Here is a 16,347-nt window from a genome sequence, read left to right on the forward strand (position 1 = left end):
TTCTCTACTACAGTTCAAAAAGTACCCCATGGCTCCCAACGGCAAAATAAGACTACTCTCGCTTCTCTGCACTCAGCGGGCCTTCCACGCCCCCACGATCTAACCTTGCAGGGAAGTCCCTTCTAAAGTTTTCATTCGTCCATCAGCGGAGTGCTGTCTACGCCCCCTTGCGTCGTTCTCCCTTTGAGCGCCAGAGGGCGCTGCAGGAACGGCCCATCGCTTTGGGACCAGAGTCGGCAGCCTGGGTTGACCCGCCCCTTTTTCCTTCCGAGCCAATCATCAGTGAGAGTGGGCGGGGCCGCGCGTCCCGCACCTGCGCGTTAAGAGGGAGGCGCCGAGGCGTAGATGAAGTCTTCCGAGATGAAGGCGCGGGCGGCAGTGGTCAGCGTCCTGCTGCTGCAGTTGCTGCTGCTGCTGCATCCCGCGCTCCTGGCGGCCCGGTCGGCGCTCAGCACTCCGCCGCCCGCCGGGGCTCAGCGCCGCTACACCCCGGACTGGCCGAGTCTGGACTCCCGGCCGCTGCCGGGCTGGTTCGACGAGGCCAAGTTCGGGGTGTTCCTGCACTGGGGCGTGTTCTCGGTGCCGGCCTGGGGCAGCGAGTGGTTCTGGTGGCACTGGAAGGGCGAGGGGCGGCCGCAGTACCAGCGCTTCATGAGCGACAACTACCCGCCCGGCTTCAGCTACGCCGACTTCGGGCCGCAGTTCACGACGCGCTTCTTCCACCCAGACAGCTGGGCGGACCTCTTCCAGGCCGCCGGGGCCAAGTGAGTGTCGCGGCGGGGCGGGCCGAGCGCCCCTTCCCCGGCCCTGGCTGCCCTGGCTGCCCCGAGCAGCGGGAGGGGGCTGGGCAGGTGGGACCCGAGCGCGGGGAGGTGAGGCGACTTGCCCGGATGGCACAGCTGTCCATCTGGCGTGATACCTCCGGGGTTGTGTTTGCCTCCTGCAGGATGCAGAGCTGAGTCTGGCACGCCTGATCATAAGGAGAAGGTGCCTCTGTTGGGGATCAGAAGAACAGAAAGGTTTCGGGGAGGTGGTGGGCCAGAGAGCCCTCAGCGTCCACAAATGTATAGGAAGACGATTGAGCTAGGTCATAGCTAATGTCCCTTCTGGGTCGACCAGACAATCAGGATTCCAGGATTTTAAGCCACTGGTGTGGAGTCTGGTCCTAGTTCAGCTGTGAACTTGAACAAGGCATTTCACCTCCCTGCAGCTTCCTTCTATGGTTATAGAAAGGGATTGTATTGGTTCCTCTCAGCTTTAGTCTCTCTGAGAGGGAACAGGAAGGAAGGGAGTTCCGGTTGCAGTGAATTTGGGTAGAAGTACAGATTCTCATTCATTTGCTCCTCTCAATGCCGTATCCGTAGAAAGTGCTCAGGTTGGAGCTTGTGTGTGAATGGTTCAGAGAACTGATAGTGTCCGGCGCTGGGTTGGGGGGAGAGAGGTGCTGGGTTGAGGGGAGAGAGGCAAGGACCAGGAGGTTGTTGAAGGCTGGGGCCAGTCCCGAAGGAGCAATCCTTGAGGGCAGTATGTTGCCAGGTGTCAAGTCAGGGAATGGTCACCTGCAGCTTCTAAAAGGACCATTTTGGCTGCTGGGAGGGAAGTGGGTTGGAGGAGAGAATGGAGGCAGAGAGGTCTCCCACTCCCGGCTTAGAGCGCTCTTCCACCCTTACCCTGTCTCCTCAGTCGTCTTCCAGCTCTTAAGTTCTCTTGTACTAAAGAGAAATTGGAGAAATTGCAACTGACATTTAGTGTTTCCCATTAAATGTGTGGGAATATAAATCTTGCATAAACAGAGGAGGTGTTCCCTGTCTTCTGGGAGCCTTAGAGATCCATAATTTATAAATGAAAAAAATTAAGATGTGGGAGACATCCTTTGTCCAGACCCCATATTTTATGGGACGAGATGACTGGCCCAGATGGAGGAAGGGAACTAACGTCCTAGACTCCAGATCTCCTGACTCCGAGGTGAAGGTCTCTCCTCCAGACCAGGGTCTGCAAACCGAGGCCAGAGGGATTGCCCCTCAGCCTGTTTTTGTAAGTTCAGTGCAGTGACAATGACTTTTACATTTTAAAAGGGTTGTAAAAGTTTTTTAAAAAGAAGAAGAGGAAAAAGAATATGCCACAGAGAGGAATGTGGCCCACAAAGCCTGGAATACCATCTGGCCCTTAAGGTCTTGGAGCTCCCCATACCGGTCAGTGATTAAATTATCATGTGTAGGCATCATCTATTTTTCTGCCATAAAAGCAAAAGAAGGAAAAAAAATTATAAAAGTATTTCTAGTAAAATACAGTGTATGGTATAAAAGGAAAAAAAAAGGCAAATGAAACATTGTGTGATTTGGTTATTTCAACCCTTGCCTTTTCTCCCCAGCTCTTTTGGTCTTTTGTCACCTCTGTAAATGAGAGCAATTCATATGGGCTTGGTAAAACAAAACAAACAGCTTACTTCTCTATCATCTGCTATTTCCCGTAGAGATTGCCTTCTCCTTTAGGGCACAGCGTTTCAAAAAAGCTAATCATTAACACCCAGAAGGGTTGGGGAGCTAAAGTGCACATCTTCTCCCTCAGCTACTTCTTCCTTCCCTCTGGGCCTCCTCCTTGGCTGGGGACTAAGGACTGTGGCTTCCTGACGTTTCCTTCTGTTCCTGGAGCAACACCCAAGGGGCGCTGTGACTGCAGCAACTCCCTGGGAGTCACTCATACAACATCTCCTGCAGTCAAGTGTTCCCAACCATTTTGAATGCCTGAGACATGCTGCGTAAGTTCATGCTTGTGGCCCACTGCCCACTTCCTTTGCTCATATGGTTTTGATGTCCACAGGTATGTGGTCCTGACCACAAAGCATCACGAAGGCTACACAAACTGGCCGAGTCCTGTGTCTTGGAACTGGAACTCTGTGGATGTGGGGCCCCATCGTGATTTGGTTGGTGAGCTGGGAGCAGCCATCCGGAAGAGGTGAGTGTCTACAGAGCATCACTCCATCATCGCTTTTGATCTAGCCACCCAGCGCACCATACCTGCTCTGCTCTTGTGTGTTTTCTAAGTTTGCATTTAGTGAGTAACCTGCAGGGCTTCTGGCCTTTGAATCAGCAGTGTTCGATGCTTGGCAGGTTTCATGTGACCAAAGGTGACACCATCAGAGAAGTTCACGGCCCTGTCTGGTTAGGTGAAGGATTCCTAGCGTAGGCCACATGCTCCATTTACACTCTGCGAAGGATTCTTTCTGGAAAGCCTTCCAACCCAGGGCCTTTTCCAGTGTCTGATGGAGGCCAGGGTCTGGGTCTCGCATCTTCGTGTCCTCCTTAGCTGTCAACACAGAGCTTTGCAGGTGTCCGGGGAGGGTTTGGATGAATGGTGGATCCAGAGGGAACTGAAAAGGGCAGTTAAAGCAGCAGAAAGTGAGGGAAGGAGCCACTTGATTGATACTAATTAATGCTCCCTAATATTTGCCACTTAATAAGAAGTAACTTCCCAAGATCAAAGAACTAGGAAGTGGCAGAGTTGGGATTTGAACCCAGATATTCTGATTTGGGACCCTACAATTCTGCGTATATTTGCTTGTAAGGAGGAAGAGTGGTATTTGTGCCACGCCCAGTCTTAGCTCTCTTGAGACTTGGTAAACTTGCTGTCCTATTTAAGGGGTAGGCCAGCTGCATGTTTGTGTAAATAAAGCTTTATTGGAACACAGCTATGCCCATTCATTTATGCGTTGCCTGTGGCTGCTTTCAAGCTATAATTCAGAGCTGGGATAGAGACCACAAGGCCTGCAAAGCCTAAGATGCTCTCTGGCCCTTTAAGAAAGTGCTTGCTGACTCCTGTCACCTGTTCAATATTCATTTTCCCAGTGCTTTGCTGATAGTCCTGCTGTAAAACTCTGAGATGTTGATTAGATCTGGACTTTGGGGTCCTTGATTTTTATCTTCTTTGTATCTATTTGGTTCCCAAGTCATATGATGAAATACTTCAGTTCTTTCTGTCTTATCTGTGCCCCTGCAGTGTTATCCTTGCTTCTCACTTGGATTATAGAGTGTCTGTGACCCTCACCATGTGAGTTAAGAAACTCAAAACCGGCTTTACTGTGTCTGCAAATAGGTCACGTTAACCATGTTGCATTTTGGAGTATGTTATAAACTCTTAGTATATCTTAGATAAATGAAATAATAAAGCCATATTCATTCATTTCATCTACATGAAAAATATTACTAATGATTACTTCTGAGTGGTAAGATTCTGGATATTTTATTCTTTATACTTTTCTCTATCTTCCAGTATCTCTATCGTATGTATTCTGATGAATGACAGAGAAAATATTTTTTAGAATTAGGACTTGTTATTATTGAGATAATTAACAAATAAAAGATGGTTTAAATGACATTTGGTGTTAAGATATTTATGTATAAAAAGTAGTTGTGTGTATTATCAAAAACGTAGTAAACCCAAGCGTTTTGCTTAAGCGATTGATAAGAGAATTTAAGGAAATTGTTTTGGATTCCACCCCGCTGCGTGCCCTTCCGGGTGAGTTTCACTGAGGTTTAAAAATGCTGCAGCTGATTTTGCTTCAAATACATTATTTTTTCTTTGCTCAATGACAGTTGCTGTCCTGTTTTTCGGTTTAAGGAACATACGCTATGGACTCTATCACTCGCTCTTAGAATGGTTCCATCCCCTCTACCTACTTGATAAGAAAAATGGCTTCAAAACACAGCATTTTGTCAGTGCGAAAACAATGCCAGAGCTATACGACCTTGTTAACAGGTAAAAAACGGAAATGGTTTTGGCCTTAGGACTTTTATCACTGAAATCAGAGCTTCCTATAGGATGCTGTTAAGTTGAGAGGAAGAGGGGTTTTGAAAAAAACCTAGAAGACATCAAAGTAATAAAAGTGGTGGTTGTATTAAGACAAAGTATATTTTTCCCTCCTACTTTTCAAAACTTCCATAATGTAGTCATAGTGCTTTTATAAATTGAAGCAATCAAACAAAACTGAGGCTGGTAGTTAAGTCCAAACTTTAGTTTCCTCCTTGCATGCTGTTTCCTTTGTTAGGACCCTGGAGAGGGACCAGACCGTCCTACACAGGACTCCGCGAAGGATTTAGCATTCGGCAGATTTGCATTTGAATTGTGGCTCTTGTTACTCACAAACCTTAAACAGATCACCCTTCTGAGCCTCAGATTCTCACTCTGTAAAGGGGGGATAGCAGTGCCTTCTATATATGGCTCCGAAGTATCTGTCACCATGCCTGGCAGAGAATAAGGGTGCTGTTATCATAATCACTCTCACTTGGTTTCACTAGTTTTCACCAGGTTTTATTACTAGTTTGCCCTTCTGGCACCTGGGGGCTCCTGAGGATAGAGGATCTTTAAACTTAAGAGGCAGCCATCTCTGCCTGGACTTGCATTTTATTTATTTATTTTTTTGTGTGAGGAGGATTGGTCCTGAGCTAACATCTGTTGCCCATCTTCCTCTTTTTGCTTGAGGAAGATTGTCGCTGAGCTCACATCTGTGCCAGTCTTCCTCCATTTTTTGTGGGATGCTGCCACAACATGGCTTGACGAGCAGTGCTAGATCTGTGCCCGGGATCTGAACCTGCGAACCCTGGGCCGCCGAAGCAGAGCACGTGAACTTAACCACCGCGCCGTGAGGGCGGCCCCTGGCCTCACATTTTTTGCCGAAAAAAGCCTCCTTGCCTACAGATGACTTCTCTAAGGAGATAGTACATTTGTAAGAGACCAGCAAGAAGCTTTTGGTCAGTCAGAACTGGATCTGAAATCCAGTTCTTTTTTCTCACTGGCTATGTGGTCTTGAGCAAACTACTTATCTTTTGAGATCTCTGTTTCTTTATCTGCAAAATGGGGATAGCACACAGCATAGAATCATGGTAAGAACTAATGTGGTGATGAGTGTAAAGGGCCTGGTACAGTTTCTATCGTACACGGTAAACACAGACTGTCTGTGTTACCTCTTGCCTCTTAGACAGGCAGTCTTTTTCCTGGAGTCTGCTTGCTGTCCCAGTTACAGAGTACAGCATAAGAGTTGACATCAGGCAGATTTACATCTCGGTACGAGCTCCTCTTAGCTGTCACCTGAAACAAATTGCCCTGCTGAGCATCAGATTCTTGCTCTCTAAATAATAATGGGGAATTGGGGCTGGCCAGGTGGCACAGCGGTTCAATGCGCATGTTCCACTTCGGTGGCCCGGGGTTCACCAGTTCAGATCCCGGGTGTGGACGTGGCACTGCTTGGCAAGCTATGCTGTGGTAGATGTCCCACATATAAAATAGAGGAAGATGGGCACGGATGTTAGCTCAGGGTCAGTCTTCCTCAGCAAAAAAAAAAAAGAGGACGATTGGCAGCAGATGTTAGCTCAGGGCTAATCTTCCTCAAAAAAAAAATTTAATAATAGTAGGGAATAATAATGCTTACCTTACAGGTATACACACACACTCACACCTCATAGGGCTTAGTGTAATAATACATGAAAGGTGCAACTGTGGCTCCAGTGGGTCTATAAATCCTTTATGGTGGAAGCTTTGGGTAGTTATCCAAAAAATGCATTCGGTGGAATAGTTCAAGCTCTTCATACATCTTAAAAGCAGAAACCTTAATCCTGTGGTTCTGGAGCACTACTCTTTTAATTGGAATTAGTTGCTAGAAGGAAACCAAATTGTATATATACTGATCACAGCTACTTTTAGAAAGACATTAAAAAAATATATTAGGAGGAAATATCTCAAAAGGCCGTGTGTGAAGCAGTGGTTATGTTAGCAGAGGTTTGTGTGTGCGTTGTTGTTTTTGTCTCTTTAGTTTCCCACATTCTCTCCACTGTGGTGATTCTATGATACTTTCAAAATGGGAGAAAATTAATTTTTAAATATTTATTGCAAAAATAGTTGTGTAAGACTTTACCGTGGATGGATTCAGATGAGGAACTTTGTTCTATTGCGCGTCTTTCAGGTACAAACCTGACTTGATTTGGTCTGACGGAGACTGGGAAAGTCCTGATACGTACTGGAACGCGACGTATTTCCTGTCTTGGCTCTACAACGATAGCCCAGTCAAGGTGTGTGATGATGTCACTCATCTCTTGTTTAGCTTTATGAGAAGAGAAAGTATAAGCAGCCAAGATCTGGAGTAGTAACAATAAGGACAGCAGCGGCATAATAAACAGTAGCATCAACATGGGGTGGGAGAGACTGGGGGACTCAAAGAATGTTAAAGGTTTCTCCTTTAATTCATTTTTTTCCCGCCTTCCTTGAAGTTTAAGCTTTCTTTTTCTCCTTTAATTCTTGATTTTCGACAACATAGGTTTAAATCTTGTTAAAACTCATATACCAGACATATAAAATTCGAATACCTGTGACCTCACCTACTTTATGTTGACTATGTAATTCCCTCAGGGGATTTCATTTCCCTTATATCCAAATTCTTGAGAGAACTGTGCCTATCTCCTCCTCCCCATCATCAACACGATTACAGTGCATCCTAGCAGCCCATTTTCAGTTTGTCTTTCGGTACACTTACAGAGTAGCTGAAGCCTTAATGTTTACTATCGAAAATTTCAAAAAGTTTACATATTTTGGATTTGTTGTGGATCTAGAAAAATCTAAGTATAAAACAAGTTTGGGGGCCGGCCCTGTGGCCGAGTAGTTGCGTTCATGTGCTCTGCTTTGGCGGCCCAGGGTGTCGCTGGTTTGCATCCTGGGTGCAGACATGGCACTGCTCATCAAGTCACGCTGATGCGGCATCCCACATGCCACAACCAGAGACACTCACACCTAGGATAAACAACTATATACTGGGGGGCTTTGGGGATAAGAAGAAGAAGAAGAAAAAGAAAAGAAGATTGGCAACAGATGTTAGCTCATGTGCCAATCTTTAAGAAAAAAAAAAAACAAGTTTGGACCGCACTATCTTGGTAGAGTCATAAGCCTCTAAGGATCTTGTTGGGTAACTATGACTAAACTCAGAAAACGGGAAGAAAGAAAAAAGGAACAAGATCCTATATGACCAAGAGAGACAAATTCAGACCAGTTTTCGGGGACTTGGCAAATGTGTGGGGACTCCTGGTGGCGCAGCATCATGGTTCCCCCCCGAGGTCCTCACGGTGGGGTGGCTCACACATGGACCCCTGGGTGGGATGCCTCAGACGCTGTTCTGTCCACTCCTGTTCTGAATGCTTTCCCACGTGCTGGGAAGGAGGGTTATCTTGGAGCTGTGCTCACACTGAGAAAGCACTTTGGGAGAGATGGCCCCCGTCCTCACCGTTCCTTCTGTCTGTAACTCCTGCGTGGCTCGCTCCTCCGCTTCCTGCGGTCTTCACTCAGAGGTCGTCTGTTTAGTGCAGCCTTCCCTGCCGCCCTGTCGTGCTGTGTGCCTCTCCCTGCTTTCTCTTTCCCTTAGCACTTCCCTGGGGTAATGTATTTCAGGTATCGTTGACCTTGTTCATTATCCAGCTCTCTCAGTAAGGTGGCAGCTTTACGAGGGCAAGAGTTTGGGTCTGTTCAGTGCTGCATCTCCAACCCAAGAACAGTACTTGGCCCAGTGAGGCACATAATCAGTACTGGCTGAATGTAAACTAAATCTGCCCCCCACCAATTCATATTCCTTCCTGGCAGAAGTAAGAAACACTCTTGGATCAGTGTTCCCCATTATGTTAATCCCTCAGTGATTAACTCTGATATGATATCGTATTATATTTGTCCACATATCTGTTTCCTCAGCTGGTCTCTGCTGGATCTCTGAGGGCAAGAACTGGGTTTTATTCACATTGGATACCCCAGTATGAGCCTCATGGTAGCAGTAAACATTACATTAAGATATTCCATGTAATGATGTCTCAGAATTCAGCTAAACCTTGAAGGAAGGAAAAGAACATCTGCTTGCTGACGTTCTTTACCTGGGTGATGTAGTGGGCTGAGTTCAGAGACCTGATGCACAGTCCCAGCTTTCCCAAACTCGGCCGAGGGATGTGACCTCCGGCAGGTCGCCTCCTCTCCATCTCCTGTCTAATAGAGCAGGTGGTTTACCGGATGACCTTTAAGACGGGCTCTCCCAGCCCTCACGTCTAGGCCAGGGTTTCTCAGCCTTGGTAATATTGACTTTGGGGACGCTGACCACTAGGTGGCAGTAGCACCACCCCAGTTGTGACAACCAGGAATGTCTCTTTGCCCAATTCCCCTCCAGGGCACAATGGCTCCCAGGTGAGAACTAATGTTGTAGACTAAGTCTCCTCCTTGCTTCCACATAGACTCTTACCGCACTGCATTACTTAAGGAAGAGAAGTGGTTCTACCCGCGATGACCCAGTACTCTTTCCTCTTTTAGGATGTGGTGGTAGTAAATGATCGATGGGGTCAGAACTGTTCCTGTCACCATGGAGGATACTACAACTGCCAAGATAAATTCAAGCCAAAGAGCTTGCCAGATCACAAGTGGGAGATGTGCACCTCCATCGACAAGTACTCCTGGGGCTATCGTCGCGACATGGTGATGTCTGACATTACAACTGAATTTGAGATCATTTCGGTAAGACACCTGTGAGCTAGTTATTTGCTAACTGCTACCTCAAACTAGCCTTCTAGCTGAGAGTGGCAGAAGTACTCTGGGTGGAAGTGCAGGTCGACACAACCCTTTCGGATGATTGAACCTACTCCTAGAAACCTGTCCCAAGGAAATAATGATAATTACGGAAGAAGGTTTTACATACAGACGTGTTCTTCCCAGGATGATTTTCAGTTGAACATATAGGTGGTTTCAATTTCTTGCAACCAAAAAGGGATAGTTAAGTAGATTTGGGGATTTTCCTTAACCATTAAAATGTTTATGAATGTAATATGGGTTAATGCTTAGAGGGTTGAGTGGAAAAATAAGTTACATATTATCACAACTATACAAAATTAACTACATAGGAAAAGGACCAGAAGGAAGCACCAGAAATTAATGGTGTGGTGTCTTCGGATACTGTAACAAATTCTCCTTTTAAACATTTTCTGTATGAAACCTTCAGTTTTCTGGGCCGCCCTGAAGTCACCTGTTTGGGGTCACAGTAAACACCCCCCCCCCCGACTTCAGAAGCCTTGAAGAATATATCTCTTTACGTCGTGTTTTCCCGAAGGGGCAGCATATACATTTATATAGCCCGTCACGTGCAATGTCCCAAAATTCTTCCCATCTCTTCCATCTTCCCAGAGTCTCCACAGCCCCCACTCAGAATCTCTTCTCTCTGATCCCCATCTCCTCTCCGTGTGGCTCCATGTGATCCCTTCACAGCCGAGTGCTTTGTGCTCAGCTTCCCTGCTCGCACTTGATGCTCTGACACATGACCTTTCCCACCGCATATGGCACCATGGGCAGTGCAGTCTCTTAGGAAAGTGCCCAGGATCACTCCCTGGGATTTGAGTTAATGCGTTTCTCCATCTTATAGCGGGATTCTTCTATTTTCTCATTTAAGCCTGTCCTGTTTTTATAATGACAAAAATATATAGTATTTTCAAAAAGGGAAAGGGTGTTCACAAAGCAGGGGAACACCGTGCCCTAGATTCTTCTTCTTCTCCTAATACCTGTGTATCCTAAGCATTATGCCAGGCTTGGCATTCATAGCCAGGATTTCATTGTTTCTGCTCTCTCCAGGAACTGATTCAGACAGTAAGTTTGGGAGGCAACTATCTTCTCAACGTTGGACCAACTAAAGATGGCCTGATTGTCCCCATCTTCCAAGAAAGGCTCCTTGCTGTTGGGAAGTGGCTGAGCATCAACGGGGAGGCTATCTATGCCTCTAAACCATGGAGGGTACAACTGGAAAACAACATGACGTCTGTGTGGTGAGTCTTGTCTTCTGTTGGGTGCAGGAACAGGACTGTGGCCCATCCTGAGCTGGAATCTCCTTGGATCCACAGTGTTACAAGCCGGAGTGGAAATCGTCTTGAGGAAACCCAAAAGCTATTCTTTTGCTACTAAATTTGTACCCCAGTTTCTGTCTTAGGTTACCAGGATATCTTTGACTAGTGAGGGAGGAGGTAGGCTTAGGGGCAAAAGGAACTTCAAAGCATCAGTCGATTTACTTGACATTGTTACCCTGCCTCCTAGAAACAGTCATAGCCAATACTGGTATAGCACCTACAAGGTGCAAGGCTCCATCCTAAATTCTTTCCACTCATTTAATCCCCTCAACAATCCCACCATGTAGATACTGTTATTATCCCCGTGTTGCGAGTGAGAAAGGGGGCCCAGGGCAGTAATATAACTTGCCCAGGATCACAAAACTGGTAAGTGGAGAAGTTCCAATTCATACTTGGAATTGTGGATCTTGTTATTTGATCTTGGGCCTCAGTTTTTTCAACTGCAAAATGCGGTGATGATACTTAACTTCCCAGAGTGGTTGTGAGGGTTAAATGAGATCCTCTGTGTCAAGTGCCCAGCAGAGTGCCAGGCACATGCTAAGCCTTCAGTAAAAGGTATCTGCTGGTGCCACACCACCGAGTGCAGGTCTGCATCAGGGGAAACACGTTCATCCCTCTGTTTTGGATGAGTTTCTATTTAGCAATTTTCATCTTCTTCTCTAAGCATGGTGAAATCTCAGAACAAGAAATTTGTCTTCATTGCACATCTTGCCCTTGTTATATCCTCTGCTGTTTTCACATGGATTTGGAGTTGAAAAAAGATTTGAATAATAAGGCAAATGGCATCAATGTGAAATAACTAGTATGAGAGTTAAATTTTTTTAAAGAAAACTATAACCCAACAGAGAGGGAAAATGGAAGATATCACCAGAAAGAGTCTTACAGGGCTGCTTCCTTCCTACAGACCTTAACCGGTATCCAGTTATTAGTGCTTCCTAGTAGCAGTGACAGACTCAAGGTCTTAGAATTGGTAGATAATTGAAAAGGAAATGTATAAGGTTATGTGTCGGGATAACAAGCCAGGTATCTTTGACAATGATGTTTCTTTTTCTTCTTCTTTTTCTTTCTTTCTTTTTCTTTTCTTCTTCTTCTTCTTTTTTTTTGCTGAGGAAGATTTGCCCTGATCTGACATCTGTGCCAATCTTCCTCTATTTTGTATGTGGATTGCCACCACAGCACGGCCACCAACAAGTGGTGTAGGTCCACGCCTGAGAACCTGGGCCACTGAAACAGAGCACACCAAACTTAACCACTAGGCCACAGGGACGGCCCCAAACAGTGATGTTTCTTTTTTCCCAGGTATACCTCAAAAGGATCAACTGTTTATGCCATTTTCCTGAACTGGCCAGAAAATGGAGTCTTAAGCCTTAAATCCCCCATAACTACCTCGACTACACAGGTAAGGAGCCTCAGTCAGTCCTTTGAGAGATGTAGCTTTTTCTAAAGGAAGTGGCAGGTCCTCTCTAATTCTTCATTCCTTCCCCACGATTCTCCCATATTTATCCCGTTTAGACTGTCTTCCCTGCCCTGGCCCAGCATGGTTATTTCCCGCCACGTTCAGGCCATATTCCATACTCATTAATGCATTAATGTTTTTCCATTCCCTTTTGCTTTCTGTAGATAGTGATGCTGGGAATCCAAAAAGATCTGAAGTGGTCCACAGATCCAGTTGAAGGTCTCCTCATTCTTCTGCCCCAGTTACCACCCTCTGCTCTCCCAGCTGAGTTTGCTTGGACTGTGAAGCTGACAGGAGTGAAGTGATCATTGGAGTTCAAGAGGAAAGGGACACTGCCTGCTGTTTGCTGCTCTGATTTTCCTCTTTTGGTACCACATTGTAATAAACTACTCTTCTCTACCCAGAGATGGCTCCTCCAAGACATTTTAATCAAAGGAACTGAGTGCATTACACTGATGTCGCAATGGATGAAAGATCTGAGATCCATTGCTAGCATCCCTCTCTCCAGTCAGCAGAAGAAGGGACTAAACAGTTAAGCTCAGAGTTCATCGATTCCTAACATTGGAAATTATCCACAGTAGAAGCTTCTCTCCATTCTCTATGTTTGATAGCCTGCTTGCTTACTCCATGACTTCTGCCAAAAGCCAAGTCACCCCATGGGGGGAGATGAAAAGGATTTCACAAACTCGGTCTCATGCTATTTATTTAGCATCAGTTGTCACCCACACCCCCACAGACAGGAGAACATGGAGGAAAGGAAGAGGCTTGCTGGGCTGCTAATGGTCAGCTCTTCAGAAGTGTCCAAAGCAAACTAGGAGCTCTGAAATTCAGTCTGTTTACGGTGATACGATGAAGAAAATGAACGTGATTCTGCCCTTTTTAAAAAAATATGATCACATAAATAAATTTCTATGTAAATCATTTCTACCAAAACGCATGTTGTAGCTTTCTTTAGTTTCTATCTGGACTGCTTACAGCTTTATGTTTCTGTTGAAAGAAAAGGGGGTGGAGGGCTGCCAAATGCAGAAGAAAAAATGCAGTTCCTTTGGTTCTTCTGCTCCTCTCTTCTAGTACCATTCTTCTGAGCTGACTACCAATTCAGCCTCTTTAGTTGTTAATAGATCAAATCAAATTTTCTATTTCTATTTTTCTTTAACAGATATATTTAGAAATCTTTACTCAACATTTAAGGAATATTTGTTTTTTCTCAAGCATGTATGGAACGTTTACAAATGTAAACATCAAAGCAGCAGTATCATACAGGCTCCAGTGTGTCGGCAACGCAATCAAAGGACCACAAAAACTTGGAGGAGAAAACTTAATATGTTGGGAAACTTTTAAACACAGTGCTGAATAACTCATTGATCAAAGAAGGCACCATATTGGGAATTAGAAAATACTTAGAATGATAATGAAAACACTATGCATTAAAACTTGTGAGATGTAGCTAAAAAAAGTCTTTAGAGAAGATTCTGGGAAGATGGCGGAGAGGAAGCACCAGGAGTCTGCCTCCTCACCAAGACAACGGCACTGCTAGAATCTGTCTGATGTAACTATTTTGGAAGTCTGCAGTCTACCCAAAGGCTTGCAACTTCCGGAAGAAGACTTGGATGGTAAATTTTGGTTAATTTTGGTCGATTTCAGCTACTCGTCCTCCACTCCCATCCATGTAATAGGCAGCTGTGTGCGTCTTCCTGGAGCAACTTGCACCAGATTATAGGAGCCGAGGTGGGCAAAAAGAACCTTGTTCTCCAAATATTGGGGATTTGTGCTCTGATGACAGGTTGCTGCTTCTCATCACAGAGGTACAGACAAGGAGGTAGGCAGCCATTGTTTTGCACCTCCCCACACTGTTGCAAGCCCCTCCTCCTCCAGCTAAAGAGACTTCCAGGGGATTTAAAGAGCTAGCACTCTTTTTCCCCTTTCATTTTTCTTTCTCTGTGCTTTTGGGAGTGAGACATTAAAGACTAGGACATTCAAACACAACTGCACATATGGGGAAAATTGGAAAGTGACCATGCACGCCCACGGAAAGGCTCAGAAAAGATCTAAGAAGACCTTAAGTTTATGCCTATGGCTTATCCTTGGCACAGAGACAGCCTACAACAATCAGAAAGGCAAAAACAAAAAATTAGCAAATCCTGGGGAATGGGGGAGAATCTGATTTCCAGAGTTACCACATCACTAGATTCAAATGTCTAGTTTTCAACAACAAAAAACATCACAAGGCATACAAAGAAAGATGAAAGTATGGCCCATTCAAAAGAAAAAAGTAAATCAACAGAAACTGTCCCTGAGAAAGATCTGATGGCGCACATACTAGACAAAGATCTTAAAACAGCTCTTATAAAAATGCTCAGAAAACTAAAGGAAGATGTGGAGACAGTCAAGAAAACAACGTATGAGTGAAATGAATATACCAGTAAAGAGAAAACTTAAACAAACAAACAAAATTCTGGAGCTGAAAAGTAACTGAAGTAAAAATTCACTACAGAAATTCAAAGGCAGATTGAGCAGCCAGAAGAAAAAACAATGAACTTGATGATAAGACAATGAAAATTATTGGGTCTGAGGAACAAAAAGGAAAAAGAAGAAAAGATCATATGTATGCCACAAATTCTCAGTGGATTTAAAAAAGAGAGATATACAAAGTATCTTCTCTGACCACAACTGGATGAAGTTAGAAATCAATAATGAAGGAAAACTGGAAAATTCACAAAATTGTGGAAATTAGTGCACTCAAACAACCAATGGATCAAAGGAGAAATCACAAGCGAAATTAAAAAATACTTAGAGATGAATGAAAACAAAAACATACCATACCAAAACTAATGGGATGCAGCAAAACTAATGGGGGAAATTTATAGGTATAAACATATCAAAAAATAAGAAAGATCTCAAATAAACAACCTAACTTTACAACTTAAGGAACTAGAAAAAGAAGAATAAACTATACCCAAAGCTAGCAGAAGGAAGGAAACAATAAAGGTTAGAGCAGAGATAAACAAAATAGAGAATAGAGAAACAATAGAGAAAATCAACAAAACCAAAAGTTGGTTCTTTGAAAAGATCAACAAAATGACCAACCTGTAGCCATAGGGACTAAGAAAAAAGAAGACTCAAATTACTGAAATCAGGAATGAAAATGGGGACATTACTACCAATTCTACAGAAATAAAAAGGATTATAAGAGAAAACTATAAACAGTTTTATGCCAGCAAATTATATATTCTAGATGAAATGGACAAATTCCTAGAAGAACAAAATCTACCAACATTAAATCACAAATAAATAGAAAATATGAATAGACTTATAACTAGTAAGGAGATTGAATCAGTAATAACAAGTCTCCCAACAAAAAAAGCCTTGGACCCAATGGCTTCTTTGGTGAATTCAACCAACATTTCAAGAAGAACTAACACCAATCCTTCTAGAACTTTCCAAAAAAAATTGAAGAAGGAACACTTCCTAACTCATCCTATAATTCCTTGAAACCAAAGACATACAAGGACACTACAAGAAAACTACAAACCAATATCCCTTAGGAACATTAATACAAAAATCCTCAACATAATACTATCTAACTGAATTCAACCACATAGTAAAGGGATTTACACCATGACCACGTGGGATTTATTCCTGGAATGCAAGGATGGTTCAACATAGAGAAATTGATCAATGTAATACACCACATTAACAGAATGAGGGAAAAAAATCACAAGATCATCTCAATTGATGCAGAAGAAGCATTTGACAAAATTCAGCACCTTTTCATGATAAAAACACTCACCAAACTAGGAATAGAAGTAAACTACCTCCACATAATAAAAGCTATCTATGAAAAACCTACAGCAAATGTCATAGTAAATGGTGAAAGACTGAAAGCTTTTCCTCTAAGATCAGGAACAAGACAAGGATTCTTGTTTTCACAATATTCAACAGCACTGAGAGTCCTAGCCAGAGTAACTAGGCAAGAAAAAGAAAGAAAAGTCA

General features: G+C 44.1%; 1 protein-coding gene across 2 annotated transcripts; it reads left to right on the plus strand.

Moving 5' to 3' along the window:
* The first annotated feature begins 283 nt into the window (after positions 1-283).
* On the plus strand, positions 284-13,287 carry FUCA1 (alpha-L-fucosidase 1). Of its 2 annotated transcripts, none has more exons than XM_001501327.5 (8): positions 284-764; positions 2,821-2,955; positions 4,618-4,755; positions 6,956-7,061; positions 9,325-9,525; positions 10,630-10,820; positions 12,198-12,297; positions 12,519-13,287. In XM_001501327.5, exons 1-8 carry the CDS (start codon positions 346-348, stop codon positions 12,657-12,659), a joined length of 1,431 nt encoding a protein of 476 aa, XP_001501377.1. In that variant the 5' UTR covers positions 284-345; the 3' UTR covers positions 12,660-13,287. The 2 variants fall into 2 exon arrangements, with proteins under 2 accessions (XP_001501377.1, XP_005607412.1); XM_005607355.4 differs by having other exon boundaries at positions 306-764; positions 9,325-9,486.
* Positions 13,288-16,347: the final 3,060 nt, after the last annotated feature.

The sequence above is a fragment of the Equus caballus genome, chromosome 2 (genome assembly GCF_041296265.1).
Source record: "Equus caballus isolate H_3958 breed thoroughbred chromosome 2, TB-T2T, whole genome shotgun sequence".
Taxonomy (NCBI): domain Eukaryota; kingdom Metazoa; phylum Chordata; class Mammalia; order Perissodactyla; family Equidae; genus Equus; species Equus caballus.